Source organism: Aegilops tauschii, chromosome 2 (assembly GCF_002575655.3).
Source record: "Aegilops tauschii subsp. strangulata cultivar AL8/78 chromosome 2, Aet v6.0, whole genome shotgun sequence".
Lineage (NCBI taxonomy): Eukaryota > Viridiplantae > Streptophyta > Magnoliopsida > Poales > Poaceae > Aegilops > Aegilops tauschii.
Window position 1 is genome coordinate 501525919 of NC_053036.3, and position 21041 is coordinate 501546959.

Sequence of the window (21041 nt, forward strand, 5' to 3'; positions counted from 1 at the left end):
GGTCAAATATGACGGTAGAGGAGAAGGCCTGGACGTCTTTGTGGAGTTTGAAAGTGGCTTCCAAGCTGAAGATTTTCTTATGGAGGTTGTGCCACGAGTCTATTCCAACGTTGGATGTTTTACACCACCGTAATATGACCACAACAAGGATATGCACCCTTTGTTCTGCACCCGACTCATGGAAACATGCTCTAATAGACTGTCCAATGGCAACAAGTGTGTGGTCTTTATCTTCTGAAGAGACAGTGGATTGCATGTATAATAACTTGACGATGAACGCGAAGAATTGGGTCTTCACATTGTATGACAAGCTGGAGCATGAAGAATTCACCCGCATGGTGGTGACGCTGTGGGCGATTTGGCGAGCTAGGAGAAAAGTGATCCATGAAGACATTTATCAAACTCCTTTTGCCACACATTCTTTTATCAACTTTTTTCTGAATGATCTTGAGTTCATAGAGAAGAAGGCGCCGAAGTTGATTAAGGTCCCTGTTATTCGGCCATCGGGGTGGCTTCCACCACCGGAAGGACTGACCAAAATAAATGCAGATGCAGCAGTAGGAAGAGCAGGTGATCATGGAGCGGTGGCGGTGGTGTGTAGAGATCAAGATGGCGCTTTTTTGGGAGCTTCAGCGATCAAACTCAGGTTTATTTCAGATCCGACCACATTGGAAGCTCTAGCTGTTCGTGAAGGACTAGCAATTGCAGAAGACTTATATGTCAATCAAATTCAGATTGCGACGGATTGCAAGACAGTGGTGAACGACATCAAGCAGAATTCAGCGATGGAGTATGGGGCCATAGTACATGAAATAATAGAACGCTCACGGAGTTTTCCGGTTTGTAATGTCGTTCACGAATTTAGGAGCTCGAATTTCAAGTCTTGGAATCTCGCTAAGCATGTTTTAACTCTCGATTTTGGCAGGCATGTGTGGTTAGGCCAGCCTGGGGAGTTGTTGTTTTTACCTGTAAATATTTCAGACTTTTGAATAAAGCTTGGCGAGAGTGTTTAAAAAAAAACGTGTGTGTTACTCGGCCGAGACGCACGGTTGCCATCTTCGTACGTGCTGTGCACGGTGGTTAGCCGGTAGAGTTAGTGGGCTCGCACACGTCCTAAGCATCGGTTTTGCTACTCCTCCTACTACATCCCATCAATGGCCGAAGTGTGTTGAATGAAGTAGTACGCTCTCTCTCGCTCGCATTCATGGTATGTTCACGTCGCATCAACCGAGAGCGGAAGCCCGGCAGCCGCAGCCGCTTCGTCCTCGAAACAGCAAGAGACGAGATCACAGGCGTGCTGCGCTGTATCTTGGGCAGAGGCACGCGGTTGGCGGCTGCATGCACAGCAAACTATGCACGCTCAATCAAGTAGTACTAGTGCTTCGCGTACCCAGAACCAGTCCATAGACTGAAGAGTACGGTTACACATACGCACGCACGGAGAGCAGCAGCAGTGACCCATCGCGGTGAAGGGCTGAAGGCCACATCGCCTAGATGGGGAAGAAAGGTGGAGCGAGGAAGAGGAAGAAGGGGCACGACGACGACGAGGAGCTCGTCAACCTCATCTTCTCCTGGTCCCTCCAAGACGTCGCCAACCAGGACCTCTTCAGAGACAAGGTATGCAATTTGATCGCTCGCATATGCTCGATCACCATTTTTCCAGCTTGAACCCTGCCATCATGCGGAGCACTTGACGGTGAATGTGATGTGCATCTCTTTGTCACAGGTGAACACGATACCTGACAGGTTCTTCGGCCTGAAGAGCTACCTGGACTCGTTCAGGGCCCCGTTGCTGGAGGAGATCCGAGCGGAGATGAGCTCCGCCTTGGACCCGCAACCCAATGGCTCCATCCCCGTGGAAATACGGTCGCTGGTTAGCCTCGCTCCCAAGGGAGCCAAGGGCGTCAAGAAGATCACCCCGTTTTACCGCGTCGCCGTCTCCGGCCGCCGCGGTGCTTGTTCCCCATGCATCGGCGACATAGTCGCGCTCTCGGCGGCGACACCGCTTCGGCCGCCGCAGCATGCGAGCGACGGCATTCCCTACTGCCTCGCCCACGTCAAAGACGTCACCAGCAAGTGCAGCTTTGTGGTTAGAGCGTCCAAGGTAATAGAAGATGTGACCTGCTACGCGTTCGTTGTCAGCTTGCTCAGCTTCATACCCTACGCGCGCATCTGGCGGTGCCTCAACTACGAAGCCGCCGTCGAGAGCAATGCAGACCTCGTCAAGGTCATCGCCGGCGTTAACACCATGCAGGCAAGCAGTTCTGCGTAATTAATTAGGTTTGACGTGCAGGCAAGCAGTTCTGTGAATGATCCTCTGATCGGCATGCACCATGCAGGGCACTTCCCTGACCGGCGGCACCGGCGTTCTGCTGACGGCCGGCACGCTATCTCCGTTCGGGCTCAACGAGTCGCAAGCCGACGCCATTCTGAGCTGCGTTTCGGCGGTGCAGTGCGGCGGCGCGAGCAGCAGGTTCAGCCTCATCTGGGGTCCGCCTGGCACGGGCAAAACAAAGACCATCAGCGTGCTTCTGCTGACGGTGATGACGATGACGGCGAGAAGCCAGAGCAAATGCCGGGTCCTGACATGCGCGCCGACGAACACAGCAATCTGCCAGGTCGCATCCCGCCTCCTGGCGTTGAGGAAGCAGCACCCGAACGCCGGCGCCGGGGGGTGCCACGGCGATCTGCTGCTGTTCGGCAACAGGAAGCGCATGGCCATCGACAATGATCTCAACGAGATCTTCCTGGACACTCGTGTGAAGCGGCTAAGCAAGTGCTTCTCGCTGGCGACGGGCTGGAAGCCGGGTCTCCTGTCACTGGAAGTCTTTCTGACAGATCCGATAACCCTGAAATACCAGTATCAGCTAGCACGCGAGAAGAATACTAGCACAAATTTACCAGAGTCTTCCTTCGTCAGGTCAAGGTTCCACGAGATCTCCCAGAAGCTTAGCGCGTGCTTCAGAACGATCATGTCACACGTCCCTAGAGACATCATCCTGGGGAAGAACTGCGAGAACATCGCTTCGCTGACCAAGATGCTGGGCGACTTCAGCAAGCTGCTCGGCGGGAAGAACGCCGGGAACCAAGTCGTGACGGACGTGTTCATGCGCACGGCGACGGGAGAGCAACGCCATGGTTCAGAGACAGCTCGCGCCCTTAGGCGGAGCATGGCGGCGATCCTGGGCGTCACGAGAGCTCTGGCGCGAGACCTGAAGCTTCCTCGCACGCGCCATGGTCGCGCGATCAAGAAGTTCTGCCTTGGAAGTGCCTCCCTTGTTTTCTGCACCGTGTCTGGCTCGGCGAAGCTGAACGAGCAGAAGATGGACCTGCTTCTGATCGACGAGGCTGCGCAGCTGAAGGAATGCGAATCCCTCGTCCCGTTGCAAGTCTCCGGGCTGAAGCACGCAGTCCTTATCGGCGATGAGTGCCAGTTGCCAGCAACAGTGAAAAGCAAGGTCCAGTTTACTAGAGTTAACTCCGCTTTCGAATTATTTCTTCAGAAATGTCTGAACTTGACAATATTACTTGTTGCAGGTTTCAGATAGTGCATTGCTGGGTAGGAGCCTGTTTGAAAGACTAGGTTTACTTGGACACAAGAAGCACCTCTTAAACATGCAATACAGGATGCACCCTTCCATCAGCGTCTTCCCGAACCTCAGTTTCTACGACAGGCAGATCTTGGACGGCCCCAACGTGACACAGACGACGCACGAGCTTAGCTACCTTCCAGGCGCGATGTTCGGGCCATACTCGTTCATCAACGTCGACGGCCGGGAAGATCGCGGCCGAAGCAAGAGGAACATGGCCGAGGTGGCCGCCATCCTGGAGATACTGCGCAGTCTCAAGCAAGGTGCGCCCGCATGGCCTGTCACTGAGTTTTTCTCTGCACATTTGCATGCTCCCAGCTCATGCCGTGTGGTTTACCGTACGTGCAGCTTGTGCCAGCGCGGGGCAGGTGGTCAGCGTGGGCGTCATATGCCCGTACGCCGCGCAGGTGGATGCGATTCAGGGGAGGATAGGCGACGTGAAGAAGATGCGGCCCCTGGTTCTTCGCGTCAACTCCGTGGATGGGTTCCAAGGCAGCGAGGAGGACGTCATCATCCTCTCCACCGTCAGGTCCAACGCCACGGGCTCCATCGGCTTCCTCTCCAACCGCCGACGCGCCAACGTCGCCCTGACGAGGGCAAGGTACCTGAACTGTAAAACCACCTGAACTTGGAACGACCTGATTTCTGTCGCCTTGATCGGTTTGCTTGCTTTTGGTTGCAGGCACTGCCTCTGGATCCTGGGCAACGCGACGACGCTGAGCGGCAGCGGCTCCATCTGGGGCGAGCTGGTCCAGGATGCCGTGGAGCGTCGGTGCTTCTTCGACTGGGACGATGGTGGCGCGGGCGCCTCTCGGGCCATTTCTCACCGCGCTCGCCTGATCGGGCCTGAACGCGGTGGAGCAGCTTCAGCTTTTGACACGCAGCCGGTGGGGTGTGAAGCAGACATTATCTCTGACGCGCTAGGTTCCTTGCGACTCGCTTAGCGAGTGCACCACCGGTGGAGGCGTGGAGAAGTGGCGATTTGTTCTGTTTTGGTCATTTGGGCGTGCCTCGGCGTAGTGGTCAAGCGATCATGTATGGACGGCAGCCCTATTTTTCCGGCTCACTTGATGAATCTGTAACTTAACTAGGTAATTGCTGGTGCCTTGCAACAATATACACTGTTAAATGTTGTTATGTCAAGTCAGTAGTTCTAGGCCATGTTCCGGCCCCTCTCAGTGCTCCACCTTGTACAGGTGCTAAGCCATCCACATAGGCAAAAAATCTGATGTGGCAAGTTATTTAAGAGGAGAGAGATGGGTGTGGTGATCCTAGAAAGAAAACAATGCTAAGCGCGTGAACCTAGGCAAAATATTTAAATGAAGAAAGCCCACCAATACCTCAAGAGGTTTAGTTGCTAAATCATTAAATAAAGCAAGCTTAGCTACTATCATAAGCTAAGCACCTATGCATTGAGAAGTATAGTTGCTAAGCTATTTAATGTGCTTAGCACCTCATCTAAGGCTACTCATAGTGGGGAGTAACATATACTAGTATCATGCATATGATACTAGTATATCATACTATCTCCATAGTGCATAGTATCATAAAGTAGTATCATAGATGACCATATTTATTGACAGGCATGACACAAAGTAGCATAGCATTTTAACATGATATGGTATCTACCTATGTTACTCTAACCCTCTCTCTCTTCTTTAATTGAGTGCCACATAAACATGTTTGCTAGTCCCAAGTGCATGTTACCGGTTATGTTACCCCCACTATGGCCAGCCTAAGCACCGATGCATTGGCAGCAGCCTTAGTTCATATCTGTTGCTCGGGCTGCTTTAGTATAGGCCCTATAGTCGTGGTTTCGCTAGCTCGCCACGACCTTGGCCAGTTGGCCGCTCAGGCCACCTCACCTCACCCTCACCCTGCACCGAGATCTTCATCATTATTAATGACCTCCACCGTCTACTTGTACCACCACTCGTTGCAACCTCTTTCAGCTAGTGTGGGTATAACTTGTTAATCACACACGTACTTCCACTCATAGACATCATAAGAAGTGTATTCAATTCCGCGATGATACCATCTTCTACTGCAAGCAAGTCAGGCATCTTTCATACGATCATACAACAATGGTTCCTATATCAGTGTTGGGACCGATGGCATCCCTCCATCTCAAAAGCAGCTAGATAGATGTGTAGCCATTCCTCATCCCAAAGTCAACCTCAAGTTCTTGAGTTGAATCATCAGCTTGTCCACCTATGGTCCCTTGTTATGCGCTCCAACCTCAAGTTCGTCTTATATTCGTCGGGTTCTTCGACCTCGAACGTATACCATAATTCAACGGGTCGTATCAAAACACCTCATTCAACATGCGCAACCTCGGAGAGAACACATGCAATTTATTTATAGTAAATATCTTAGATGCCATCTCACTTGCATTCTAACAAAGGAATCCTTGCTCAACTGAGAAGAAAAGAAAAATGAATTGGAAACACATTTGAAGCATCGTTAATTTCAAAACACACATATAAATAGAAGTCCCCCTCCCCCCACAAGAGGTGCCCCCCTGCGTCAATACAAAACATAAAGCCGGACATAGGGTATGACCTCATCATGAGGGCTTGAACCTGGTTAGCCCCCTTGTGCAAACTCCCTAGTAATTCTGGCCATGTTTGCCGCCCTACCGAGGGTACTGGCGGTTTCCAGCAACCGTCACAAGTGTCAATGTGTGTGCTTGTTCATCTTGGCCAGGGCATGCGACATGACTCGCAGTGGGGCGACATGGTACATCCCCGACCTCCGGCCGGCGAGCCTATTGGTCTACCGATGGGAGCCATTCTCGTGCGGCGATGCGCCAACTAATCCTCCTCGATAAGGTGGGTCACGTGGTCGATACGCATGCCTGCCATGCATGCGAGTTTTTTGTACCGTGTGATATATGGTGCATTTTCGATGCCACCTAGCGTGGCTCGACGACGTGATTAGAAGTGGCGCAATGCTCATCTCAATCCTCGGGCATGGCAATGGGGTGGGGGTTTGAAGACGCATCAACTCGTCATCCACTGCAAGGTGTGCGCCCCCCTCGCATTCACAGACAGTGGTTTCCACCTATGCTCCTATGCTAGATCAACTTTTTCCCACTCCGAGTGACTCGGTCGACGAGATGGTGATGGGGGAAGAGAAGATAGTGATGCTTGCGGGCGGCGATGCATGGAAGCTAGCGCAACTTCGCGTGATCCGCTCGTGGTAGAAGACCAAAGCGATCTGAACCAGGAGGCAAAGGCGGTGGTTGAGGAGGTGAACGAGGAGGAATCCGCTCGAGGTCTTGCTTTGGGCCATGGATGAGGCGAACTTGGAGATTCCTGCACAACAGAGGAAGTGGGCGGCATTCAAATCGCTAACCACCACCCTCTTGCTCCGGTGAAGAAGGTGGTGGAGGTGGTCATGGCACTCTCGTCAGCGGGCACGAAGCCAATGCCAATTGTCGGGGATATAACCCCGAGGTATGACACGGCCAAGAGGGGCCGGGTTATACCGTTGGCGACTCAGTATAACACTACTAGGGAAAAGCCTATACACAGAATCTTACCAGCAGCGTGCTTTAAAACAAGGCACTGCTGCTACGTAGCAGTAGCGCGCGCAAACAAAACGCGCTGCTGAAATAGATGTAGCAGTAGCGCGCCTGTAATAAGTCGCGCTACTGCTATAATTGCCACGACCCCGCCGCCAAGCTAGTTATAGCAGCAGCGCCTTAATACAAAGAGCGCTACTGCTATAGATCATAGCAGTAGCGCAATCTCACAACACCCGTTACTGCTAAGTTTACTACAAAATTTAGTCCCACCTTGCTCCGTGAACAGGGTTTTTACCACCTTAAATATGTTACTTCTCAAACTATCTCAACCACTTGGTCTTCACTCAACTCTACGTGTAGAATTTGTGGCCGCAATATGAGTCTTCTCCGGTTTCTAAACCGGTGAGGACTCATATTGACAATTCAGATTGTACACAAAAAGATCAATGATGATTGATGTATTTTTGATGTATATTTTTACATGTTTACACATAGCAGTAGCGCGTTTTGACTGAAAGGTGCTACTGCTAGGTCATTTAGCAGTAGCGTGTTTCCCTCTAGCGCGCTACTGCTAAGCCATTCTATCTTCCCCAACCGGCCGCCCCTCACTCTCCTCTCTCCGATCCACTCACACTCACACTCACTCGATCTCCCCCTCAATCCCCCCGCGCCGGTCCTCCCCCGCCGGCCGTCGTCGCCTACCCCTCCTCCCTCTGCGGCACCGTCACCTCCTCCTCCTCCCTGGACTCGGTAATCCTTCGCCGGCCGCCCTCCTCCCCGCCCCCTCCTCCTCCGTCCTCCCTCCACTCCTCCATTCGCCGCCGGCTGGCCCCTCCTCGCCCCCCTTCCTCCTCCGTCCTACTTCCTCCTCCCTCCTCCAGTCGCCCCTCCTTCTCCCTCCTCCCTCCTCCACCCACAACCCCTCCTCCCTGCTACACTTTGATTTAGTAGGCTAGTTCATATGCAACATTTTGATTTAGTTGATTTAGTAGGCTAGTTGATTTAGTTGATTTAGAAGATTTTGATTTAGTAGATTTAGTAGGCTAGTTGATTTAGTTGATTTAGTAGGCTAGTTGATTTAGTTGACTTAGAACATTTTGATTTAGTTGATTTAGTAGGCTAGTTGATTTAGTTGATTTTAGTAGGCCAGTTGATTTAGAACATTTTGATTTAGTAGGCTAGTTGATATGCAACATTTAGAGAGAGAGAGATGATAGTTTTTAGTTGATATGATTAACCGATTAGTAAAAAATTAGACATAGTTGATAGTTTTTAGTTGATATAAGCCTCTGGTCATATATAACACTTTGATATAGGATAGTTCCAAGGGTTTAGAACAATCGATGCTAGTTTGCTATGTTGGTTTGCATGTTGAGCTTGATGATCATCCCATGCTAAGTTGTTTTTATGCTATATTTAAGTTGGTGTACTACTGTTTTTTGATTGGGTTAATTCCAGCATCTCTAGATCCTATTGTCAGTATCACATTATGTTATTGTTTTCCTTTCCTGTGAAGTGGATCGTTCATCTTTGCTCATATTGCTTTAGGAAAATGGCGCGACCACCACCACCACCATGTCGACTGTGCAAGTCAAGGTGCGCTAGCAACCTTGCAACTGGCAAGCTGTTCGGCATCTACTTCCAGCCGAGTTTTCATCATGCGGCGGTAAGAAATTATATGAAATGTAACAACTATTTTGTTTTTAGTGTTGGCATTACTGCATTGTGTCATTTTGCTTTTTTTACACAGATCGTCCCATGCAATGTGAGGTTGAAATTCAACAAGCTGACAGGAGACACTGTGACCTTTGAGGCTCCTGGGGGCCGACACTATGGAGGGCGAGAAAGGACGCAATATGTCGCAGATTGGAGGAGATGGATGGGCCCGTTTCCTCGCCCGCATGCGTGTTACTGGTGGTGAGTTGATCAGCTTCTCCTTCAAAGCAGAAAGACCCAAGCTGGCTGTCATTTATATCAACAAGGTGGAAGATGATGAAGATGATGAGGACCCACTCGATGAACATGATGAGGACCCACTTCATGAAGCCATCGTAGCTCAAAGAATGAGGCTGAGCGAGGAGGAGGTGTGCAACCTATGGGACATAATTCCGCCACGTGATGACTTTGTCGGGGTGCCATTCATGACCCGCCTGACAAGTACCATGGTCGATCGGCATGATATGGTTATACTAAATGCAAATTATACGATGATATGTTTAGTGAATCCGATGATATGCTTAGTGTAGAGTCCAATGATATGTTGTGTGGAATCTAGTCGATGATATGATTTAGTGTAGAGTCCGATCACATGCTTATTAGTGTAGAATCCAAGGAACTATTAATAGTGTAGATAATCCATATATACTTATTAGTAGAATTTATGCTTAGTAGAAATGTGTAGTAATGTGTCTTTTGATAGTGTAGAAATCTATACTTAGTAGAAATATATTTGCAAGAGTATGTGCGAGGCTACTTATTAATTGATATGTTTTTCTTATTCAGAAATTGCCAAAAGAGCCTATCTGTGAGTTGTGGTATCGAGCCTGATGAAGAAGGCTCAGCTGGAATACGCATTACCGCAAGGGGATCCGTCACCACCTGTACTTATGGCGTGGACACGGACGGTCGCACACACTTACGCTCGGTTGTGTGGAAGAGATTCCTCGTTGGCAAGAATCTTCGTGTTGGACAGGCCATCCTAATTACTATCAGGAACACCCACCGCTCACGCTTGAGGATGATGATCGTCGTCGATATCATCTAGAACTACACATGTGTGTGTGGTTGTATGACTATATATGCTATATTTATGTGAGGGTGGATGTTGACTATATATGAAATTGTTATCTAGTACTACCTAGTACCTATAATGCTTTATGATATTGTATGACTATATGGTATTGTGGTTAATGATATTGTTATCTGGTATATGTGAAATTGCAGTTTATTGAAACGGTGTAGGAAGTAGGGAAAAATGATGAAAGATACAGTAGTAGCACGGGGATAGAAAAGCGCTACAACTACTTAATAGTAGCGCGTTCCAGAAAAGCGCTGCTGATATAATCAATAGTAGTAGCGCGGGTATAGACCGTGCTACTACTAACTGTTAGCTGTAGCGTCGTTGTAGTAGCGTGGCTACCCGCGCTGCTGATAGCATCAAAACCCACGCTACTACTAGGGTTTTCCCTAGTAGTGTAAGAAAGCCCAAGTAGGTCCAAGAAGATGGAATATGAAGACTGGTGGCGGCTTACAAGGTGGGCCTACTGAAGGCCCAAGACCTGGCGGTAGAGTCATGACCCGGAAGGTGCGAGCCGCCACGATGGCGACTTGCCTAACAAGGCAGGGCGACTTAGAAACCGAGTTGGTCACATTGTGTGATTTGACTTGGACTCTAGTAAGCCCAGGGCCTCGACATATATATATATATATATATATATATATATATATATATATATATATATATATATATATATAAAGGCGAGACCCTGCAGCGGGTTAGCTTAAGAAACAATTGATCGAGAGCTAGGTCAAGCGATTCCACTCCATTGTAATCGGTACTCAAGTAATAGTCAACAAAAGCAGGAGTAGGCTTTTACCTCATTGAGAGGGGCCGAACTTGGGTAAACCTTGCGTCCTTTGTCCTGTCCAACCCCTTCAAGCTAACCTACGTTGCGATGGCTCCACACCGAAGTCCTTTCACAAGGGCATCTGCCGTGAGAAACCCACAACACCAATTGTGACCGACGATAATGGGATGGTGGCGTGGCTGAGGAAGCCGATGACTCGAGGGATCCCATGCGGCAGTGGGACTATAGTAGCTCCCTACCGTTCCCCATGCTTCGTGCTGACGTCCCACCGCTCGACACGCCTCGCTCGGGGCACAAATTAGGATCCAATCCAGCTAGCAATTGCTTTCGGGTGCTAGCCGGAGAGGATTCTGATGACGGCCCCGGTGAGGGGCTGCTGGCTGGTCAGAATCCAGCAAGTCTCCTTCATCTTCTCGTTATCTTCATTTCACTACACATCTGAGTGTTAGATTTAATGAATTATATTATAGAAAACATCATCGTGTTAGACGGGTTATGAGCAATCTAGAAAGGACATGAACGAATATGTGTCTAGTTTGTTTCTCAAAAATGCGGATGGACACAAAAATGATAATGGTGGCAACATGATTTTGTCCTCTGCTTTGCCATATTTCCCTTCAATTAATTCGCCTACTTGGGAAAATATCATCATCAGGCTAGCATGGATAATGCTCTGATTAAAATGAAACCATATACACTAAGGATCTGTGTAGTGGCTTACTGGGAGATGTTTGAGGGAGCTGAGAGCTTTGAAATTCACAAAATTAAAGTGGATGATATAGAAGTTTGTAGCGACCAGACCTCAAACAGTCTGTGCTGCTGTGCACCAGTGTCATCCCTGGATCAGTAATGCTGACACGCACAGTACAAATGGAGGATTTATAACAGAGTAGAAATCACACACTTATTACAACAAGTATCTCAAAAGAGAATAAGTATGATAAATATGGCTTAAGGCCATCTAATACGGTAACAGCGGAAGACTTGGAAGAATAGTGAGTCCATCAACTCCAACGGCATCACTGAGTATAAGACCACGACCTAAGGCACCTTACTCGTCGTCTGAAAAGTCTGCAACATAAAACGTTGCAGCCCGAAAACGGGTCAGCACATGGAATATGCTGGCAATGTAACACATAGAGAGTAATGAATATAATAATGCTATACTACATGCATATATGGCTGGTAGAAAGCTCTATGGTTACAGTTTTGCGAAAAGCCAATTTTTCCCTACTGCAAAGGAATAAATTTTATTTAACTATCATGGTGGTTGTGAAACATTGAGAATGGTTGACAGCATTCTCAATCCCAATTAAGTAATCATCATTAACCCAACAAAATTAATTAAAGTAACATGTTGAGATTCACATGAAAATCCAGATACTAGATACTCAAGATGTCCATAACCGGGGACACGGCTAACCATGGTTAGTTTATACACTCTGCAGAGGTTTGTGCACTTTTCCCCACAAGACTCGATCTCCTCCGTTGGGATTCTTGCACTTCATGGTGTTTGAGAAACGGATGACCGAGACACAGTCTTTCAGAAGCGTTAACTCTCTACTCCGGGTAGACAGTACCACCTACAACCCCTACATCTGCTAGTCTACCTCTTCAAGAGCTCACACAACTTAATCAACTATGCTAGAGCCCATAATAGCTTGTGGCTGCACATGGAAGTTTCTAGCATGAATAATCTCATGATCCCTTTGAGCCTGGGTGGCGGTCCTTAGAAAAACAGGCAATCCTGGAATACCCAGGTACCTCAATCCACCCAGATGTGAGTTTTAGTTGCCACCTTAAGTTTAACCATTAATTAACAATCTCACATCTGTCATGGTAACACTCCAACCCAATCCACGTCTACTAGCATAGCATAACAAAATAAGCAAACGTAGAAGTAACTCCCAAGGGTTTGATAATAAACAGGTGATAGGTACTACCTCAACTACTTCCCAATTCCCACGGTTTAATTAGATCCTAACCATGCAATGTTTGAGGATTGGTCTAATGCATTAAAACTGGGTAGTAAAAAGGTATGATCAAAGTGTTACTTGCCTTGCTGATGATCCGTGAAACTTAGAGATTCGAAGTAGCAAGCGGCGCACTCCGGGTACTCTATCGCAAACAAACAAGCATACAATAAGCACTCATCAAATGCACGGGTAAAACTCAAATAAAAGATCTAACCAGAAAGTTCAACTTAAGAACTCCGGTTTGCAAAAAGAAACAAATCGAACGAAGCAACGAAAGTCAAACGGCGAAAGAAACAAGCTTCGTTTACTAATCTGGATCTAGGTCAAATTTTACAGTAGCAAAAACTTGTTTGAGTAGGTTAAACGGAAAGAGAATTTCGAGACGAAACTCTAGGCGCTTGAATCGCCTGATTCCGATAAACGAGCTAAAAGATAAACCAGAACGAAAATCTGATCAGAAATCGCGATCTGGAATAATCGCGGAAAATCCGATGAAAAAGAAAACTGACGAACAGTTAAACGAACGGACGTTCTTTAGCAGCGACTAACCGACGAACACGTTCGTTAAAACGAATAGATCGGTGAACGTTCACTAATTAATTAAACAAAAAAACCGATCTATAAAAAAATAAACCTAGGTTTCGAAAAAAATAAACCAAGCGGTTTTACAAAAAAACGGACGGTCGGCGGCGGCTGCGGCTATACCTCCGGCGAGGGATTCCGGCGGGCGGGACGGGCTCCGGCGGGGCTCGGGGGTGCGGCGGGGTGCGGCGGGGCTCGGGGAGGCGACGGGCGACGACGGGAGGCGGTGGGCGGCGGCGTTCAGGAGCTCCAGCGGTGGCTCCTCGCGCGGCTTCGGGCGTCGGGGCTCCGGCGGCTTCGGACTGGGGCGGGAACGGGGTGAGGGAGAGGGGCGGCGGCGGGCGGTACTTATAGGAGGGGAGGGGGTGCCGTGGGGGAGGGCAAGGCGGCGGCGACGACGTGTCCTGGAGGGACACGGGCGGCGGCGGGAGTCCGTCTCTAGGTCGGGGACAACTCGGGGTGGGCTGCTGGGCCGCGCGGCTGGGCTTCGGCCCAGTCAGCGCTCGGGCGATTTTTTTTAAATATTTCGCCGAACCTAAAGAAAATCGTGGAAAAATAAATAAAAATCCAAAAATGCCAAAGCAAATTTTCACCGTCTAATTAAAATAATTAGAACGAGATGAACATTTTCTTGGCCCAAAAATACAGTTTTGAAAACGTGCAATTTTTCTAATGCAATTAAAATTGCAAATAAAATCCGAATAAAATCCAATATTTGATTTTAATATTTTTCCTCCAATATTTCAATTATTTTGGAGAAGTCATATTTTCTCCTCTCATTTATTTTAATACGAAATATTTTTCGGAGAGAAAAATAATTAAAACCAAAAATCCTCGTTTTATTATTTGATAAAAATCTAATATGATAACCGGGAAAATCCCCAACTCTCTCCGAGGGTCCTTGAGTTGCTTAGGATTTTTCGAGGATTTGCCAAAATGCAATAAAATATGCTATGCAATGATGATCTAATGTATAACATTCCAAATTGAAAATTTGGGATGTTACAAACCTACCCCCTTAAGATGAATCTCGCCCTCGAGATTCGGGTTGGCTAGAAAATAGGTGAGAGTGGTTCTTCCGTAGATCTTCCTCTCGCTCCCAGGTGGCTTCGTCCTCGGTATGGTGACTCCACTGAACTTTGCAAAACTTGATAACCTTGCTGCGGGTGACTCGGCTGGCATACTCAAGAATCTTAACTGGTTTCTCCTCATAGGTCAAATCACTTTCCAACTGAATCGCTTCCAGTGGCACTGTATCTCTCAGTGGTATCTCAGCCATCTCTGCGTGGCACTTCTTCAACTGGGAAACGTGAAATACATCATGAACTCCTGACAATCCTTCAGGCAATTCCAGCTTGTAAGCAACTTCTCCCATACGCTCCAAAACTCTGTATGGTCCTACAAAACGTAGCGCTAACTTTCCCTTAACTCCAAAGCGCTTCACTCCTCGAAGTGGTGATACTCAAAGATAAACTCTGTCTCCGACTTCGTAAACTGTCTCCTTGCGTTTAGAATCCGCATAACTCTTCTGCCTGGATTGGGCTACCTTGAGCCTATCGCGAATCAATTTCACTTTTTGTTCTGATTCCTTAATCAAGTCTGGTCCAAACCACTGGCGGTCTCCAACTCCGTCCCATAACAATGGTGTTCTACACCTCCTTCCGTATAAAGCTTCGAAAGGGGCCATCTTCAAACTGGTTTGATAACTGTTGTTGTAAGAAAACTCTGCATACGGCGTCGTCCCAACTAGATCCATAATCTAGCGCACAAGCTCTCAGCATATCTTCCAAAATCTGATTGACTCTCTCGGTCTGTCCATCTGTCTGTGGGTGAAAAGCTGTACTGAATTCTAGCCTGGTTCCCAAAGTTTCATGTAACTGATTCCAAAACTTCGAGGTAAACTGGGTTCCTCTATCTGATACAATGGTCCTCGGAACTCCATGCAAACATACGATTCTGGTCATGTATATTTTTGCCAACTTAGCACTGGTGTAAGTGGTCTTCACTGGGATGAAATGAGCTACTTTCGTCAAACGATCGACTATAACCCATATTGAGTCATCGCCTGAACGAGTCCTGGGCAATCCCGTGATAAAATCCATGCCTAGTTTATCCCACTTCCATTCGGGGATCGGCAATGGCTGTAGCAATCCTGCTGGCTTCTGATGCTCTGCCTTCACTCTCTGACATACATCACAAACTGCTACATACTCCGCAATATGCTTCTTCATTCCGGTCCACCAGAAAGTATCCTTCAAATCCAAATACATCTTGGTATTTCCTGGGTGGATCGAATACGGTGAATCATGGGCCTCTTGCAAAATCAACTTCCTGATCTCCGGATCATTGGGCACATAAACGCGGTCCTCAAACCATAAGGTATCGTGCTCATCCTCTCGAAATCCTTTGGCTTTTCCTTTGCTCATCCTTTCCTTATCTCGTCAATCTCCTTGTCTGTCTTTTGAGATTCTCTGATCTTTTCCATCAGGGTAGACTGAATATCCAATGTTGCTAAATATCCTCTCGGTACTATCTCCAAACATAGCTCGCGAAGATCCTCGGCTAATACTTTCGGTAACTCTCCGGTCATGAGTGTGTTGACATGGCTCTTGCGGCTCAACGCGTCTGCTACTAATTAGCCTTCCCTGGGTGATAATGCAATCTCATATCATAATCCTTTATGAGTTCCAACCATCTCCTCTGCCTGAGATTCAACTCCTTCTGCGTGAAAATGTACTTCAAACTCTTGTGATCCGTGTACACCTCACAATGGTTTCCGATGAGAAAATGTCTCCATGTCTTCAACGCATGCACTACGGCTGCTAACTCCAAATCATGGGTGGCATAATTCTTCTCATGGGGTTTAAGTTGTCGTGAAGCATATGAAACGACTCCTCCTTCCTGCATAAGCACTACTCCAAGTCCTCGACGAGAAGCGTCGCAATAAACTTCATAATCCTTGCGTTGGTCTGGCAGAATCAACACTGGTGATGTAACCAAACATTTCTTCAACTCCTGAAAACTAGCTTCACAATCCTCAGTCCAATTGAACTTGGTGTCCTTCTTTAACAGCTCTGCCATGGGCTTAGCAATCCTCGAGAAATTCTCAATGAACCTCCGGTAGTATCCTGCAAGTCCAAGAAAACTCCGGATTTCTCCAACTGACGTGGGTGATTCCCAGCTTGTTACTGTGTTAACTTTGGTGGGGTCTACTGCTATTCCTTCTCCGGATATAACATGTCCGAGGAATCCAACTTCCTTCAACCAAAACTCACATTTGCTGAACTTGGCGTATAACTGATGTTCTCTGAGCTTCTCAAGTACCAAACGCAAATGCTCCTTATGCTCCTCTTCATTCTTTGAGTAGACCAAAATATCATAAATGAACACCACGACGAACTTATCCAAAAACTCCATAAACATTTTGTTCATCAAGTTCATGAAATAGGCAGGTGCGTTAGTCAGACCAAATGACATAACGGTATACTCATATAGCCCATACCTGGTGGTAAAAGCCGTCTTAGATATATCCTGCTCTCGAATCTTTAACTGATGGTATCCTGATCGTAGATCGATCTTGGAAAATACCTTAGCTCCTTGTAATCGGTCAAACAGATCATTGATCATCGGCACTGGGTACTTATTTTTGATGGTCACTTCATTCAATCCACGATAATCAACAACCATCCTCAACGATCCATCTTTCTTCTCCACTAGAAGTACGGGTGATCCCCAAGGTGACGAACTTGGGCGAATATAGCCTTTATCTAGTAACTCCTTAATCTGCTTCTTAATCTCCTCCAAATCTTTTGCGGGCATCCTGTACGGTCTCTTAGATATTGGTCCTGTGCCTGGCAAAAGTTCAATCAGAAACTCAATGTCTCTATCTGGTGGCATGCTTGGCAACTCTTCTGGAAATACGTCAGGGAAATCCTTCACCACTGGTACTTCCTCCCGTACAACTCCTGATAAGGAATTCACCTGAGTCCTCTTCGGCATATGCCGGGATACATACTTAATCCTTCTTCCTTCTGGGGTGGTAAGCAAAATTGTCTTACTGGCACAATCAATGTTCCCTCCATACTTTGATAACCAATCCATGCCTAATATCACATCCAATCCTTGCGATTCCAATACTATTAGGTCCGAGGGAAACACGTAGTTACCAATCCTTAATGGTAACCGTTCACACCATAAACTAGCCATATACTCTGCTCCTGGCGAGGTTACTAACATGGGTGACCTAAGGGCTTGGGTTGGCAGTTTATACTTATCCACAAATCCCCTTGATATGTATGAATGCGATGCACCAGTATCAAAAAGAATGAGTGCAGTAAATGACTTAACCAAAAACTTACCTATTGCTGCATCTGGCTGAGCTTCTACCTCCTCCACGCTAACGTGGTTCACATGCCCTTTGTTGAAAGGGTTCGGCTTCTTCCCAGAGCTTCCATTGCCATTTCCATTCTGGGCTTCAGGACATTCAGTTGCATAATGTCCAGTCTTCTGGCACTTGAAACAAGTAACGTGACTTAGATCCCTCTTGGCTGGGGTAGATGGGTTATTACGGTTCTGCCCGTTGCTTCCTCCATTCCCATTACCATTCTTGGGTCCACTATGGTTATGCGAACAACCTCCTCCATGGGTATGCTGAAACTGCCCTCCCGATTTTGGGGTAAAACGTGGCTTCTGCTGAGCTCCAGAATTGTACTTCCCTTGTCCATACTTCCTCTTACGGTTTTCAATCTGTTGTTGCTTCCCTTCAATCATGAGTGCTCTATCTACCAACTCCTGGTAGTTGTTGAAGGTTGCTACCATCAACTGCATGCTCAGCTCATCATTCAGTCCTTCGAGAAACTTCTCCTGCTTGGCTGCATCTGTAGCAACATCATCTGGAGCATAACGTGCTAACTTACTAAAGTCCTCCACATACCGGCCTACGGTGCGTCCTCCTTGGCGTAGGTTGCGAAACTCACGCTTCTTCATAGCCATAGCTCCTGCTGAAACATGGGCAGTACGGAAAGCTTGCTGAAACTGGTCCCATGTGACAGTGTCAATAGGGTGTGTGGCTGTGTAATTCTCCCACCATGATGCTGCAGGTCCATCAAGCTGATGTGCGGCAAAACGCACTCTCTCCACATCTGTGCATCCTGCAGTGGTCAACTCCCTTCCAACTTTGCGAAGCCAATCATCTGCAACAATCGGCTCGGTGCTGCTAGACAACACCGGCGGATTTAGCCTCAAGAAACGGGCTAAGTGATCAACAGGTGGTGGTGGTGGGTTGTTGTTGTTGTTGTTGTTGTTGCCTTGGTTCTGTACTAACACTTGCATCAGGGCATTCTGCTGCTGAATCAACTGAGTGATCTCCGGTGGGAAAACAAATCCGGTGTCGCGTCTCGGAGGCATCTGATAGGCTTAGAAAAGATGAGAATTTAGAATAAAATGAGGTCTTGAGAGGAAACACTACCCATGTGCTCATGAGACAAACATAATCAATATCACTCAATCAAATCAAACAAGGCATACAATCGATCTAACTACCATTACAAAAGTGCTCGAACTATACTATATACATGGGGAATACTACTACTGATTATGGGGTCTACTAGAAATTTTGATCGGTTGAAGACTCCATGATATCTGCTCCAGCTTCATCAACAAAGTCATCTTCACTGGGGTCCGAGTCGGTGTCGTCGATGATGATGTAGTTATCCGGGCAAGTAGAATCGTCATCTTCTCCTCCTGGTGCTAGGTCTCCCATGAATACTCCGATCTTCTTTATCAGGTCGTCATTCTTCTCCAACAACGTGGCGATCTCCTCCTCATATCCATCGCGCGTAGACTTGAGTTCTTCCTCCAACTGCGTGATCTTGGTCAATGCCTTCTTCAGATCCAACATGTCTGCGCACATCTGGTTCTCCTGGCGACGAATGTGTTGGTTTTGCTCCTGGATGAAAGCTGCAATTGATCCATCCTTCTTGGTGCTGATCATCTCCCATTGCTCGTCTCGGCGTCCACAAATCTGATAAATGGTATCCTTAAGCTCCCTGCGGTAGACTTCTCCAATGCGTCCCATAGAGATGTGGGCTGCCATGCTCTTCCCTAAACTCCAGGTTGGTGCATCAAAGGAAAACTCTATAGGCTCGGTGACTGGCGTAAACGTCCTTCCTGGAACTTGAACTTCAATCTTCCAGCGCTCCTCTTCTGGTAGTGTGGCGTTGTAGGTTCCGGTGAAGCTTGGTATTCCGATGTTCAGGTACTTCGTGACTTCCTTCAAGTGTCGTCCAAAAGGTGTCTCTTCATCCGGTTGCATGAACTTGTTCCTTGCATCCGCCATTCCTAAAAGAGTAGAAAGTGGAGAGGAGTCAGAAATGAGAAGAGAGTAGTGTTCTAGGGTTTAAGCTTAGTGGTCGTGTCCTACAGTCAGCGTGTGCTCTGATACCACCTTTGTAGCGACCAGACCTCAAACAGTCTGTGCTGCTGTGCACCAGTGGCATCCCTGGATCAGTAATGCTGACACGCACAGTACAAATGGAGGATTTATAACAGAGTAGCAATCACACACTTATTACAACGAGTATCTCAAAAGAGAATAAGTATGATAAATATGGCTTAAGGCCATCTAATACGGTAACAGTGGAAGACTTGGAAGAATAGTGAGTCCATCAACTCCAACGGCATCACTGAGTATAAGACCACGACCTAAGGCACCTTACTCGTCATCTGAAAAGTCTGCAACATAAAACGTTGCAGCCCGAAAACGGGTCAGCACATGGAATATGCTGGCAATGTAACACATAGAGAGTAATGAACATAATAATGCTATACTACATACATATATGGCTGGTAGAAAGCTCTATGGTTACAGTTTTGCGAAAAGCCAATTTTTCCCTACTGCAAAGGAATAAATTTTATTTAACTATCATGGTGGTTGTGAAACATTGAGAATGGTTGACAGCATTCTCAATCCCAATTAAGTAATCATCATTAACCCAACAAAATTAATTAAAGTAACATGTTGAGATTCACATGAAAATCCAGATACTAGATACTCAAGATGTCCATAACCGGGGACACGGCTAACCATGATTAGTTTATACACTCTGCAGAGGTTTGTGCACTTTTCCCCACAAGACTCGATCTCCTCCGTTGGGATTCTCGCACTTCATGGTGTTTGAGAAACGGATGGCCGAGACACATTCTTTCAGAAGCGTTAACTCTCTACTCCGGGTAGACAGTACCACCTACAACCCCTACATCTGCTAGTCTACCTCTTCAAGAGCTCACACAACTTAATCAACTATGCTAGAGCCCATAATAGCTTGTGGCTGCACACGGAAGTTTCTAGCATGAATAATCTCATGATCCCTTTGAGCCTGGGTGGCGGTCCTTAGAAAAACAGGCAATCCTGGAATACCCAGGTACCTCAATCCACCCAGATGTGAGTTTTAGTTGCCACCTTAAGTTTAACCATTAATTAACAATCTCACATCTGTCATGGTAACACTCCAACCCAATCCACGTCTACTAGCATAGCATAACAAAATAAGCAAATGTAGAAGTAACTCCCAAGGGTTTGATAATAAACAGGTGATAGGTACTACCTCAACTACTTCCCAATTCCCACGGTTTAATTAGATCCTAACCATGCAATGTTTGAGGATTGGTCTAATGCATTAAAACTGGGTAGTAAAAAGGTATGATCAAAGTGTTACTTGCCTTGCTGATGATCCGTGAAACTTAGAGATTCGAAGTAGCAAGCGGCGCACTCCGGGTA

The 21041-nt window shown here is 47.2% G+C and overlaps 1 protein-coding gene across 1 annotated transcript; it reads left to right on the top strand.

Annotated features, from left to right (window-relative positions):
• The first annotated feature begins 1494 nt into the window (after positions 1-1494).
• On the top strand, positions 1495-4733 carry LOC109787052 (helicase sen1-like). The gene is made up of 6 exons (XM_073507292.1): positions 1495-1617; positions 1727-2266; positions 2340-3458; positions 3538-3853; positions 3939-4119; positions 4273-4733. Exons 1-6 carry the CDS (start codon positions 1495-1497, stop codon positions 4532-4534), a joined length of 2541 nt encoding a protein of 846 aa, XP_073363393.1. The 3' UTR covers positions 4535-4733.
• The last annotated feature ends 16308 nt before the right edge of the window (positions 4734-21041 follow it).

Coding starts and splice junctions, on each gene's coding strand:
- LOC109787052 (XM_073507292.1), top strand. CDS start 1,495: ATGGGGAAGAAAGGTGGAGCGAGGAAGAGGAAGAAGGGGCACGACGAC. Junction 2,267..2,339: donor CCATGCAGGCAAGCAGTTCT/GCGTAATTAATT, acceptor TGCACCATGCAG/GGCACTTCCCTGACCGGCGG. Junction 3,854..3,938: donor ACTGCGCAGTCTCAAGCAAG/GTGCGCCCGCAT, acceptor CCGTACGTGCAG/CTTGTGCCAGCGCGGGGCAG.